General features: G+C 38.2%; 1 protein-coding gene across 1 annotated transcript in view; it reads left to right on the top strand.

Annotated features, from left to right (window-relative positions):
• Positions 1–13,321, top strand: part of HDAC9 (histone deacetylase 9) — a 792,206-nt gene that overhangs the window by 758,654 nt on the left and 20,231 nt on the right. Inside the window, exon 25 of the mRNA XM_024738435.1 lies at positions 9,664–9,811. Within this exon, the coding sequence (XP_024594203.1) occupies positions 9,664–9,811 (148 nt within the window). The remainder of the gene's footprint in view (positions 1–9,663; positions 9,812–13,321) is intronic.

Genomic DNA, 13,321 nt, shown 5'->3' on the forward strand with positions numbered 1-13,321 from the left:
ACTCACATATGAAGGAATAACTACTATAGGAATTGCCTGTTGATCAGAAATAAAAGTAAACTAGGAAAAACACACATATGAAACTTTTTAACATTTATTTTATTGATGTATAGTTGATTTACAACGTTGTGTTAATTTCTGCTCTACAGCGAAGTGATTCAGTTATACACATATAGACATTATTTTTCATATTCCTTTCTATTGTGGTTTATCACAGGCTATTGAGTATAGTTCCCTGCGCTATACAGTAGGACCTTGTAGCTTATCCATTCTATATATAATAGTTTGCATCTGCTAATCCCAAATTCCCAATCCATTCCTCCCCCCACCACCCTTGGCAACCATAAGTCTCTTCTCTATATCTGTGAGTCTGTTTCTGTTTCACAGATAAGTTCATTTGTGTCATATTTTAGATTCCACATATAAGTGATATCATATGGGATTTGTCTTTCTCTTTCTGACTTAACTTCAGTTAGTATAATAATCTCTAGGTCCGTCCGTGTTGCTGCAGATGGCATTATTTCATTCTTTTTTATGGTTGATTAGTATTCCATTATATATATGTACCACATTTTCTTTATCCATTCATCTGTTGATGGACATTTAGGTTGTTTTCATGTCTTGGCTATTGTGAATAGTGCTGCTATGAACATAGGGGTGCATGTTTCTTTTTTAATTATAGCTTTGTTGGGATGTATGCCCAGGAGTGGGATTGCTGGATCATATGGCAACTCTAGTTTTTTGAGGAACCTTCATCCTGTTTTCCATAGTGGCTGCACCAGTTTACATTCCCACCAACAATGTAGGAGTGTGAAACTCTGTTTTTGGACACCGGACAGCAGGCATTGAAGGCCTGTGATCCTAGCAGGAAACAAACAAGGAAAGAGAAACAAAATGATTCCTACAATTGCTGGAGCTTACTGATAAGAGGCAAGTTCCAGGCTGCAGCACAGGGAGAGAGAATTCAAAGAGTGTAGTGGTTTTTCTGAGTAGAAAATGAAGTGATCAGAGTTTGGGGGGATTGAAGTGACTAGAATTTGTGAGGCAGAATACTTGCGATAAAGTTGCTGCACAAAGAAAGAGCTCTGGGTATCTGTACAAGAGTTTCCTTAAACCACTGTCTTACCTTTCCATACATGAGGTGAAACTCCACAAGGCTGGGGAACTAACCAGTAGAAAACAGTGGGTTAAACAATTCAAGGAGTTCAAACAGAACTGGGAGTAGTTTGCATTCCCACTAGCCAGAGTGGAAAGACCTTGTAATATACAAGGCATCATGTAGAGATATCAAAATGGTTTCATCTTAGTAATAGGGCTAAATTAACTTTATACTAAAGCCTGCTCTGGAGTTAGTCTAATAAAGAATACAAGCATCCTCAAAAAGTTCATACTGATTGCAAGCAATTTAACTGCATGCCCAAAGTCCAATGCTTTAAAAGAACACAGCAAAATTCAACAACCAAAAATGTTCAAATTAACAATGTCAGGCATCCAAAAGAAAATCACCAGGCATACAAGGAAGTAGGAAACTATGACCTAGAACCAGAAGACAAGTCAGTTAACAGAAACTAACTCAGTAATGCAAGGTATGATGAAATTAACAGATGAGAATGTTACTTCCTATGTAAACAGGAAAGTACAAACATACTGCAGAAAAATATGAAAAACAGAACATGTAAATGGAAGTTTTAGAGATAGAAATAAAATATTTGATATTAAAAAATTCTGCAACCTAAAAGGATTAATGGCAGATTATAAACTACAGAAGACAAAAGAAAAAAAACAAAAACAGTTAAGCTAAAGAACAGAAACTATCCAAAGTGAAGAATAGAGAGAAAAATACTTTTAAAAAGTATATCAGTTATATATTGGGCAACATCAGTCAGTTCAACATACCTATAAGTGGAGTCTTACGAAAGGGGGGAATATTTGAAGAAATAATGGGAAAATGTTTCATAAATTTGCTGAAAACTACAGATCCCCAGATCCAAGAAATCCAGTGATTCACCAGCAAAATAAATATGAATAAACTCACACTGAGAAACATCAAAGAAACCAGACAAAAGAAAAAGCATATTACATTCAAAGAAACAAAGATAGAGATGATAAGATAAAAAAATGATAAGAAATTTTTTGTTTTGGCCGCACAGCACAGGATCTTAGTTCTGTGACCAGGGATCGAACCTGTGCCCCCTGCAGTGGAAGTGTGGAGTCCTAACCACGGGACCACCAGGGAATTCCAATAAAGAATCTTTTGAATCTCAAAAGTATTATGTTAAGTGAAAGATATTAAAGACTACATAGGGGCTTCCCTGGTGGCGCAGCGGTTGAGAGTCCGCCTGCCGATGCAGGATACATAGTATATGGTTACATTTCTATGAAATTCTAGAAAAAGCAAAAGTTGTACTGTGGCAGAATTTTAGTGGTTGTCAGGGGCTAAGAAGGAGGGTAAGAAATTAATTCCAAAGGGCCAAAAGTAACTTTTTGGGTTGAAGAAAGTATTACATATTTTGATTGTTGTAGTGGTTATCATAACCTGCCCTTAAAGTTGATAAATTTTATTGACTGTATACACTATACCTCAATGAAGCTGATAAAAAAAAGTCATGAAATGAAGCAAAAATATGCCTTTGAAACTTTTAAAGGACTGCAATTACAGGAAATAGTATTTGCAAAAAGGAAAACATTTAAATTGACCCCTACAAAAGCAAAGGAATAAATGAACAAACTGAAGGATAAGAACTCAAACAATGTACAAGATTTGATTTTGAAAATCTGTAACTAGGCTTTCAAAGATATATATTTGTTGATAGAATCATTGATAAAACTATTCTTAGGGCTTCCCTGGTGGCGCAGTGGTTGAGAGTCCGCCTGCTGACGCAGGGGACACGGGTTCGTGCCACGGTCCAGGAAGATTTCACATGCCGCGGAGCGGCTGGGCCCGTGAGCCATGGCCGCTGAGCCTGCGTGTCCGGAGCCTGTGCTCCGCAACGGGAGAGGCCACAACAGTGAGAGGCCCGTGTACCGCAAAAAAAAAAAAAAACAAAACCAAAAAACTATTCTTAGTTGGATAAACACATTCTGTTCTGGAATGTAATGAAATTTAGGAAGTCATATGATTTTGCAGCATCTAAATTTGGTAAATAAAATTTGAAGTTATAAACGGAGAAAACTTTTTTGATAAGTTCAGCTTACATAAAATATTTGCCAAAGGTATTCTGAAAAGAGGAACAAGACAGTAGTCATGAAAATATTTGGTATGAAATACTCATTTCAATATTTTGAAAATTGGAAGTGAAAATATTTCACATTTAGCGGATATTGCTCTGAGCTTACCAGATCGCACTGCACTGGTAGAGACAGTATTTGTCAACCAAAAATATTATAGTCTCTCAAGAAGAGTAAATTAAAGATGCCACAATTTAAAATTTATTAACTCTAAAATTCTGCTTTGAAGATTTCAGGCAATTTTATGAAACAGTCTAAAATATTCAGACCACGTTGAAACAGAAAAATACCAGTGATAACTCTGTCAGTGAGATATATGACCACAAAACTGATTAACATGTGAACGTTTACCAAAAATCATAATACTGTTTGTCATTTTCTAATGTTTAGATAATATTTTGAAAGTTGGTTACTATGCTTTGGCATACATGAATTGTGCTATTTCTATGTTTTAGAATTAATAACTAATAATTAGTTGTGACAATTTTTGAATAGTACTATTTTATAGGCCCACTGGTATAATTTGTCAACTAATAAGTAAATAGTTCTATAACATATAATTTTTATTTTTAGCCCCATTTTCGCCTCAAGATTGCCCCAACATGAATGAAAAATTACCTCATCACTCTATTTATACACCAGTTTCCAATATATCTTTATTTTTGCATATATACAGTGCTTAGGATCCCAAGAAAGTTCTCCATTTAGCTAAGAAATACATCCTTTTTTAAAATATATTTATTTGTTTAGTTATTTATTTAGTTTTAGCTGCGTTGGGTCTTCATTGCTGCACGCGGGCTTTCTCTATTTGCAGCGAGCAGGGGCTACGCTTTGTTGCGGTGCACGGGCTTCTCATTGCGGTGGCTTCTCTTGTTGCAGAGCACAGCCTCTAGGCGCGTGGGCATCAGTAGTTGTGGCTCGCAGGCTCAGTAGTTGTGGCTCCCAGGCTCTAGAGCGCAGGCTCAGTAGTTGTGGCACACGGGCTTAGCTGCTCCGCGGCATGTGGCATCTTCCGGGACCAGGGCTCGAATCCGTGTCCCCTGCATGGGCAGGCGGATTCTTAACCAGTGCGCCACCAGGGAAGCTCCAGAAATATATCTTAATGAACCTGAAAGAGACCACATTGTGAAACTCCCGGGCTGCCAGTGGGAGCATTTTACTCTTCTCTGAGGATTTAGTATTCTGAAATGGGAGCAAAATTACCAGACTTGTGTTTTAGAAGGACTGTCATAGCAATGTGGGTGATAGATTGCATGAGAATAGACAGGAAAAATGCAGAAAAGAATTTCTCTTTAAAAAGAGCTAACAAGCTCTGAGCTCTGGAGAATCCATGAACATAGGCCCCTTGTACGTCCCACAGGTGTGAATAATCTCTAAGGTTGAAGGGATAGGAAGAAGTTTCGGTCAGCGCCAGCTTCTTTTCCTATGGGAACATGGTACGTAATGACAAAAGAGGACATCATTCAAGCGGCAAGAACAAATTTGAGAAGTGACTCCAAGGCTCCCAATGATGATGGAAGGGGGAGGTTGTGGGGTCAGGAGGTTTTCAGAGTCTCAGAGGGCTTTGGTTGGGAAAACGTTTGGTGGATAGGTTATTGCTAACACAGACCTTCACGTGTCAACAAGTACCTTTTTTTCCAAATTGATCATTATCAAGAAAAACCTGGTTTATGCTGAAGTCTGATTACACAGTACCTGCAACATGTCCTTTCATGGCTCCTATCTGACCCAGTGACACTCCATCTGTGTCCCCCACTTCTAACTCTTGACTGTCTGCATTCTGCTATCTAGTTTTTACCTTTTAGATTCATTCTTTGCTTCACCTCTACAGACAAAATACAAATGCAGAACAATGAAAGCCAAATAATTCCCCCCCAGAAGTGCTGAGAAGTGGGAAGATTTATGCAATGGGAAAAATGAATAAAGATAGAGGATATGATCAAAGAGGGAGTGTGTGTGTCCAGGTTTAATGGAAAACCCCTCACTTCTGCCAGTTTTATTGCCTTAGGAGAGCAACACAGTGGTGGCTGGTTACTAGTATTCTACTTTATGAATAGCAGCTCCTGAAAACTCTGGCAGTACACCTTACTTCATTTGTCTAACTTGCTAATGGGGCTATTATTCTCACGCCAACAGATAGGATTTTTCTTGCACATATGTTTCTGTAGGGGGAAAAAAAATACCCATCACATGAAAATATAACCCATAAACTGTAGGGTTTGAATTGGCTGCACATTGCACAGTCTTGCTATACCTACTTCCATTTTAATTATTCTTCTTTACAAATAGAGATAGTGGCCTATAAATGCATTATTAATGTAGAATATTTCCCTTGTTTTTATAGGCTTTGCTAAAAGCCATGTTGAGTTTAAAGTTTTGGGTTATTTCTGAGTGAAGAACCTCACACATTTGGATAAAAACCACTTCTAACATTTAATCTTAGCAGGATATTTTATACACGTTAAATCTTATTGGAAAGGTCTCAGCTATTTAAAATCTGTCTCACTACTCACAGGCATAAAGGCTAAACTTTGAAGAATCATTGTCAGTCATTCTGCTGAATGATTCTTATTAATGATTGTCCTTCTGTCCTGATTGTGTTTGAGGAGTAAAGATGTTTCTTGAGGAAGAAGTACAATTCTTGAAAATTGAAGCTCTTGGTTATTCTAGATGTGCCATATTATCTAAAAGTAAGTTGTCCACTGACCTCTTCAAGTGTTCATAGGCTCACAGAAAACTAAGATTTTCTGCCATAACAAATTTATTCTAATATCCAAGAGTGATATATGACATGAGAAGAATAACAATCATTGAGAATTAGAGCAGGAAGAGACCTTTCCTTATCATCAATCCCACCACTATCATTTTATAAATGTGGACACTGTGCTCCAGTGATCCAAATGATTTCTCTGGGTCTAATATGGGGTCCCGATTTATAAATCTCGACTCCCAGGGCTCCCTTTAGAGCCTGAAATACTCAGAGAAAAATTTTGCACGGGTAGCTTGGTCAAAAGATATTCTGGTGACTCTGGGCAACTCCTGGCTGTAATTGCATGAAACGAGCCTCTGATTCTCTTCTCAGTTAGATACCTGGCTTAAAGAAAGCGATCCATGTGGACTATAGGACCTCTAGCAATACAAGTCTGTGATGGACAACCCTACAGGCTTCAGAAACTTGGGGTAGGCTCCACAGGTTCAAAGAGCTCTGTGCCTAATGGTGCCTTCAGCTAGGTGGTGAGAAACACATCACTTTAAAAAGGGGTACTCTTCAATGAGCACTTATCTCCAGTTTCATGATAGCTTCATCAGTGAAGCAACGAGGTACTTGCAATAGACTATGAGAAATGAAGGTAATGAGAAGTGAAGAGTAGAAAGAACTAGTCTCAACATGGTTGTCTCACTAAGTGCAATAAACCCATGCCGTAAAGTCAGTAAAAGGTAGATCAGCTGAGTCACATATCTAAGGAGCAAGGGTAATTTGTTGTTACCAAAGACGATTTCTTTGGTAAAGGGAAGAATATATATATATATATATATATATATAATTGTTTTGCCATGTGCATAATTCTTTTAAGTTGAGATTTTCCTATATTGAGTCCATTTTTGTATTTTTAGGGGTAGTGGGAGGGTGGTAGAGAAGGACTAAATAAAGGAGGACAACCGATTACAGAGGAAGAAACATTTTCGGAGTCAAGCAGTCCTGGGTGAGGATTTCAGCTCCTCTGCTTTTTAGCCATGTGACCTTAGAGAAAAATTACCTAACACTGCCTACACAGTTGTCATGAGGAGTAAATAAAATTATAAATGTCATGAGGAGTAAATAAAATTATAAATGTCATGAGGAGTAAATAAAATTATAAATGTGGAAACACCTAGCACAGTCCTTGGCACATATTGGAAGCTCAGTAACACAAGTTTCTCTTTCCTGTAATTTGTAATATAATTTAACCCACAAAACCAAAAATAAAATTATAAATGTCATGAGGAGTAAATAAAATTATAAATGTGGAAACACCTAGCACAGTCCTTGGCACATATTGGAAGCTCAGTAACACAAGTTTCTCTTTCCTGTAATTTGTAATATAATTTAACCCACAAAACCACCTGTTGTTTATTTGTCAGAGGCCTGATATTAGTCACTCTAGAAAAAAAGGAAATGATGACTTCTAGAATCACCTGCTCTGTGAATATCACATGCTAAAGTAACAATTAATAATAATACTTTGTGAAACTCATTATATCTGAAGGCACTTACAGATAGAATATGACATTTCCAACTTGGGTAAGATGATAATGACATTGTGATATAGAGAAGTTAGGGTCTTGGAATGGAACTGTCAATTCAGAGTTATCTTTCAAAGCTGAGAGAGGTAGGAGGCTATTAAAGAATAAGACAAGACGCATTTCCATTGCTCACCTCCTAAACCTCTCTTTAGTCCATCTCTTCATTTCTATTCTGTCACTTACTTTTAGTTTAGACGTCATCATTTCCTGCCTGGATGTTTGCCAGGAGGTGAAATTGGTTTTCCTGCCACCACTCTCACCACCTACTAATCCATCATCCGTAATCTCTCCAGAAGGATCTTTGAAAAATTTAAACCTGATTCTCTGCCTCTTCTGTTTAAAATGGCCCCTCATCACCCACAGGTTGAAAGCCAAGATCACTGGCATGCTATTCAAGATTGTGTGTTAATTAGCCCATGCCTACACCATAGCAGTCTCTTGCATTACATTCCATACTGCTTACATTCCACTTGTGCCTAGCAGTGGACTTTGTACCCCAGTGAACAACAGAGACTTGAGTATCTGCACATTTGTGTGCATTATTTCCTCTTCTAGGGATACCTCATCACCACCATCTTCCTCTGTTTCAGCTTGACTAACTTCTGATGGTAGTTCAAATACCTGGTCAGGTGTTATTTTTTCTGGCAAGTGTTCTCTTGCCTTCTTGGCATCAAAAGTATATGTTCTTCTTATTTCCTCTTAGGATCACATGGGCTTTCTCAACTAGACCATGAATTTCTTGGTGTCAGGGAAGCATCTTTGTGTCCTCAACATCTGGCACAGCCTTGGCTTTCAAAAAATGTTACTTTGTGGGTTCATTCAGTTAGAACTGGTATCATTTGGTCCAAATTAAAAGCTTTATGATTCTGACTTTGGCCAGACTAGGTGATCACAGCAAGTAAAGTAGTAGTAGTAGACAACTATGCCAGAAGGTTCTGTCGACATGGGGAGTGGATGGGAGACTGGGTCTCCTCCCCTATCGTGACATGACATCCATTCCTCTGTGAAGCAGTAGGATAAGGAGAGGCCAATCACGAAATGTGACTTATAGCTGGAAGGAATTTGAGGCCATCCCACTGTTTTTGAGAAGCAAAAATAAAGTGCCAAAGAGCCCTGCCAGCATAGGGTGGTTAGTGGCAGAGCTGGGTCTAGAACTGGGTTATCTTACTCCCCAATCCAGTATTCACCCATTTGTCTTTTCTACTCTAGCATAACTTTATTTTAATTTTGGGGTGGGGTGGAAGTAAGCTACTTTGCATGCCAGCTTCCCTCTTAACTGGTCAGGCTGCCGAGATACTGCTTACCTGGTGAGTCATGTCAGCACCTAGGGAGACTCTCCTGCTTTGATACGGGGCTATTCAACGCTTCACAAAAAAATAGCTTAGGGGCTGCAAAAAGGCTGTTGACTCTGCTCTTTCTTATTTATCCCACTGGCATGTTCTCGTGAAATTACCTCCTATTTTCCTCTCATTCTCCTTCCCTGCCTCAAGAAAAGAAACATCCGTATAATTGGATCTGTATACCTTATGGAAGGGCTCCAACATCAGCCAATGCATATATTAAGGTTTTAAATCAGTTATTGTTCTAGTACACACCCTGGGGTTGAGAAAGAAAGAACATCCAGGACTAACAAACCTGATTGTTCTGGCAAAGTTGCCATTCGATTCATGCTGGCATTTCTGGGCTTTTCTTCTCCTTTAATATTCCAACCTCATTAAAAAAAAAAAAAAGTTAATGGCTCAAGTAGCCATTTTTAACATTACTGGTTCATTCAGTTTCTCCATAAGACTTCGACCTCCCAGTCTCTTGAGGATTACCCAGAGGGCATGATGCCCAGAGTTTGCTTACCTAGTTGCAGAGACCCCTGTCAGTCTGATAGTGAGTTCATTAGACTGTGGATTATTCCTCGCTTTATTAACTTCTGAGCAAGGGAGAGACTCAGGCTTGGCAATATGAGCACTTCACAGCTTGGCATTCCAGATTGAGAAAAACACTTAATCATAACAGTTAAGACGTTAAATTACAACTGTGTATAACATTGTGAATTTTAACCTAACAATTACTCTGAGTTAGACCTATACAAGTTTCTGATTAACACTGTTGAACTAAAATTCCTATAACATATGATGCATGGGTCTTTGTGTTTTTTAGGCAAGTACTGGAAGTCGGTAAGGACGGTGAGTGTGCCGAGGGGCTGCGCTCTGGCTGGGGCGCAGTTGCAAGAGGAGACGGAGACCGTTTCTGCCCTGGCCTCCCTGACGGTGGATGTGGAACAGCCCTTTGCTCGAGAAGACAACAGGTATGAATGCAACATGGGGGGAATCATCAGGGTCGGTAACATCCAGGCTCATCATGAGCGTTTGTGAGCCTCTCTCTAGGCTCTCCTTCTCCGGTCTCCTCCACTTCGACTTCTGCGAAGCCACAGATGCCACAGCACATGCTGTCGGCTGTCAGGAATTCATGTGTTTCATTCTTCATGAGAAACACAGAGGTGGAGCATGTTGTTACAGTTCGCAGAGAAACAGAGCGATGAGATAGATGGTCCTTGTTGGACAATTTAGTACAGATCATTATGGAGAAAGCTTCTTGTGGGCTTAACTTCTTTCCTTAGTTATCTCTATTTTTCAAGATGTTCTCTTTCTTTCTCTCATCATTTCGAAGTTACTGATATAACAAAGGGGAAAAAGGAGAGCAGAAGCTGGAGGTATGGCTTGTCAGTTGGGTAGCCTTATATGACTGTCCGTGAGGTACAACTACTCGATAAAGATGAAAGTCACCTTCCAAGAAGATGGGAGTGTGTATAAAGGAATGTGTGGATGTGGGTCTGATTTTATTTTACTTTATGATAAGAAGGAGTTGATTTTAATTAGTCTTCATATGAATAGCTTTCAGGAAAAGAAAAAGATTGAGTTTGCTTCTTCTCCTTTTAAGAAATGTTTGTCAGTTTGTACATTTTGCTGTTCGGCAGACAGTGCTACAGTCAGGATTTCTTTTTACAATGGCCAAAACCACCCCAAATGTACAGACAGTGACATCGGTGCTCTCTGTGGATGACTTCAAAGTCACATTTCTTCAATTTAAAAATGAATAGGTGAGCTTGCGCTAAAGCTCTGCCAGCTTGCACTTCTAAATTGCTTCTGAGAATGAAATCGAACTCCCTCCGTCAATAACATCACCATTAATTACACAGATCCTGCTACTAGTACATAGGTTGGCAATTTTCCCAAGAATGCACAAATTTGAACAGTTTTCGTTTTTCTTGCTTTTACTGGGTGTTCAGAGTTTAATGGATTTAACATCTTGCTTTGGTCAAGAGCAAGAGATACATTGAATAAGAGATTTCATTTTTATGCAGTTGTTTTTTTCTTACTATAACCACTTAAAAAGAAGATTACCAGTAGGAAAAAAAAAGTTGTACAATATTGTATTAAAAGACATCTTCATATGGGCATCTGGAGCATAAGGGTAAACTTATTTTACATCTTTGATAATAGGAACTAACCCCCTGCTGTTCCCAGCTAAGAACCAAACCAAGTTCATAATCCAAAGGTGTTGCAGTTATTCCCAAGGCCAAATACAGTTAGTTGTCTGTCATTTGAGGGCTGTAAAACTAAGGAAACTGACATCTGTTAGTGTTGGATATAAAAGGAGCGTAGCTATTCTTTAGAATTCATTTAGTATAGAGAAATGAAGCTAAATTCCAGCCCGAGTGAAATGAGTTGTAAGTAATTTTTCCCATTAAGTTGCAGGGCTTAGAATAATAAAGAATAATAAGTGCTGTTGTGAGCCCCACATAACATAAAAATCTCAGCACTTTGGCAGGAATTGGCTCTATAAGCATGCTTGTTTATCCTCAGGTACATAGTGTGCCTGACTCCTGATGATCTATAGGGACTTGACCCTGGCTTCAGTTCACCGTGATTTTTAAGCTTCATCTGATGGCAGAGAGAGAATGGGAATGGGAATGTTTTGATGTACAGGGAAACAGAGTTGAAGCTTGTGGCCTGGATTCATGTTTCTTTATCAGTTTTAGACAGATTGTATCTATTTTGATTGATTTTTCTTATGGGAAGGAAAATGGTTTTGCTTGAAATATTTTTGGTGGCTTTGAACTCACTTTTTCAGCAGAGGAAAAGAAAAATTCTTCTAGAACTGGCTTTTGCATTTCTATTGAACCATGCATGAATTTCATCACAGAGAGTCAGACAGGGAGAACCCTTAAAAGCCACAAAGCATTATTCTTTAAAGGGGAATGCTATCAGAATTGTCCCCCAACTCAGTATAGGAAAGATGGCTTTCACAATGAGGTAAAGAGGTAGAAATGTTCTTAGGCCTTTGTTACGAATGCAGTGTTATAAGTACACAGGAAATTGAAAAATTAGAAAAATCAGAGAACTAAACGGATGGAAAAGGGTGAAGGCAAGATTCTTTTTATAGGAAATTCTTGCCAGTTATTTTGGAGAATATATTGGTGTTTGGAGTGAGATGACTCATTTTGTACTAAGATTTTGGGTAAAGCAGCTCTTTTCCTGGCCAACTCATATCTGACTCATTTACCACTAGTGAATAAGGGATAAAATGCTCCTGGCTAAGAACCATTGTAAGTATTTTTTGTTCATTTTTCGGGGGGGTGTGAGGGAGATGACAACACAGTGCAAACAGTCATTTCATTTTTATAACTCACTGATGGACCATGAAGAATAAATTATTAGAAAAAGGCCCGGGATTCATTTTGGGGATGATTGACTGAAGTACAGTTTTCAAAACATAATTTTCAGGTGGCAGAAGACTTGAGCAGGAACAAAATGGTGGTTCAGTTAAAAAAACAACAAAACAAAAATAAAGGACAAAAAACTAAGTGGGGTCAAGTTATATGTTCAAAAAAAATAGATAGGACTAGTCACATATAGCATATTGTTTAGAAGACAGAACTGTGATCTTAGTTTCTTTCTTGATCGTCAGGAGACTGTACCTTTAAAAGATTATAGTTTGCATTGTTCAGATATCTATTTCAAATGCTTCTACTTTGAAAAGGTCAGTTCAATATTGAGGTTTATTCTTGGATACCAGTTCGGGCTCTGCTGAAAATCAAGAAAAAGTTTTCTCTGGCAATGAAGACATCAGAATGATCAACTCTTAAGTTACTGGGAGCATATTTACACTCTAGAATTTCTGACTCTCATTTTTTAATCAAAACAAAAACTGAAAGTTAGGTTTTCAAATGTCAGTTTATTGATTATAGTGTGAGTCACATTAGACTTTCTTTAATACAAGAGGATCTGGTCGTCTCTGAATCATTTCGTCTTCAACTTTTGTCAACTTTTCTCATGAATGAGATGGTTTCAGTCATTATATGACATAGAAGCATGAGAAAAATATATGATTCTGAATCTGGCTATTTCTTTAATTAATTTTTATTGGAGTATGGTTGCTTTACAATGTTGTGTTAGCCTCCACTGCACAACAAAATGAATCAGCCATACACATGTAGATATCCCCTCCCTTTTGAACTGCCCTCCCATTTAGGTTTCCACAGTGCATTAGGTAGCGTTCCCTGTGCTGTACAATATATTCCCATTGGCTATTTTGTTTTTTGAATAACTGTCTTATTCATGAATATTTTTTTAAAGTATAATAAAAGCTAGAAAATCCTAAGTATCATCTGCCTTAGCTTTGAATGGTCTATCAGTAGTGCCAAGGACATTGATAACCCCATTTTCCTGTGTCTGGAGATTTATATAGAAATATAGACCACTCTTAAATACACATTCGTGTCTAATAGAAATACAGCTTTGTTTTCCATGCTTTA

Source organism: Neophocaena asiaeorientalis, unplaced genomic scaffold, assembly GCF_003031525.2.
Source record: "Neophocaena asiaeorientalis asiaeorientalis breed wild unplaced genomic scaffold, Neophocaena_asiaeorientalis_V1.1 scaffold89, whole genome shotgun sequence".
Lineage (NCBI taxonomy): Eukaryota > Metazoa > Chordata > Mammalia > Artiodactyla > Phocoenidae > Neophocaena > Neophocaena asiaeorientalis.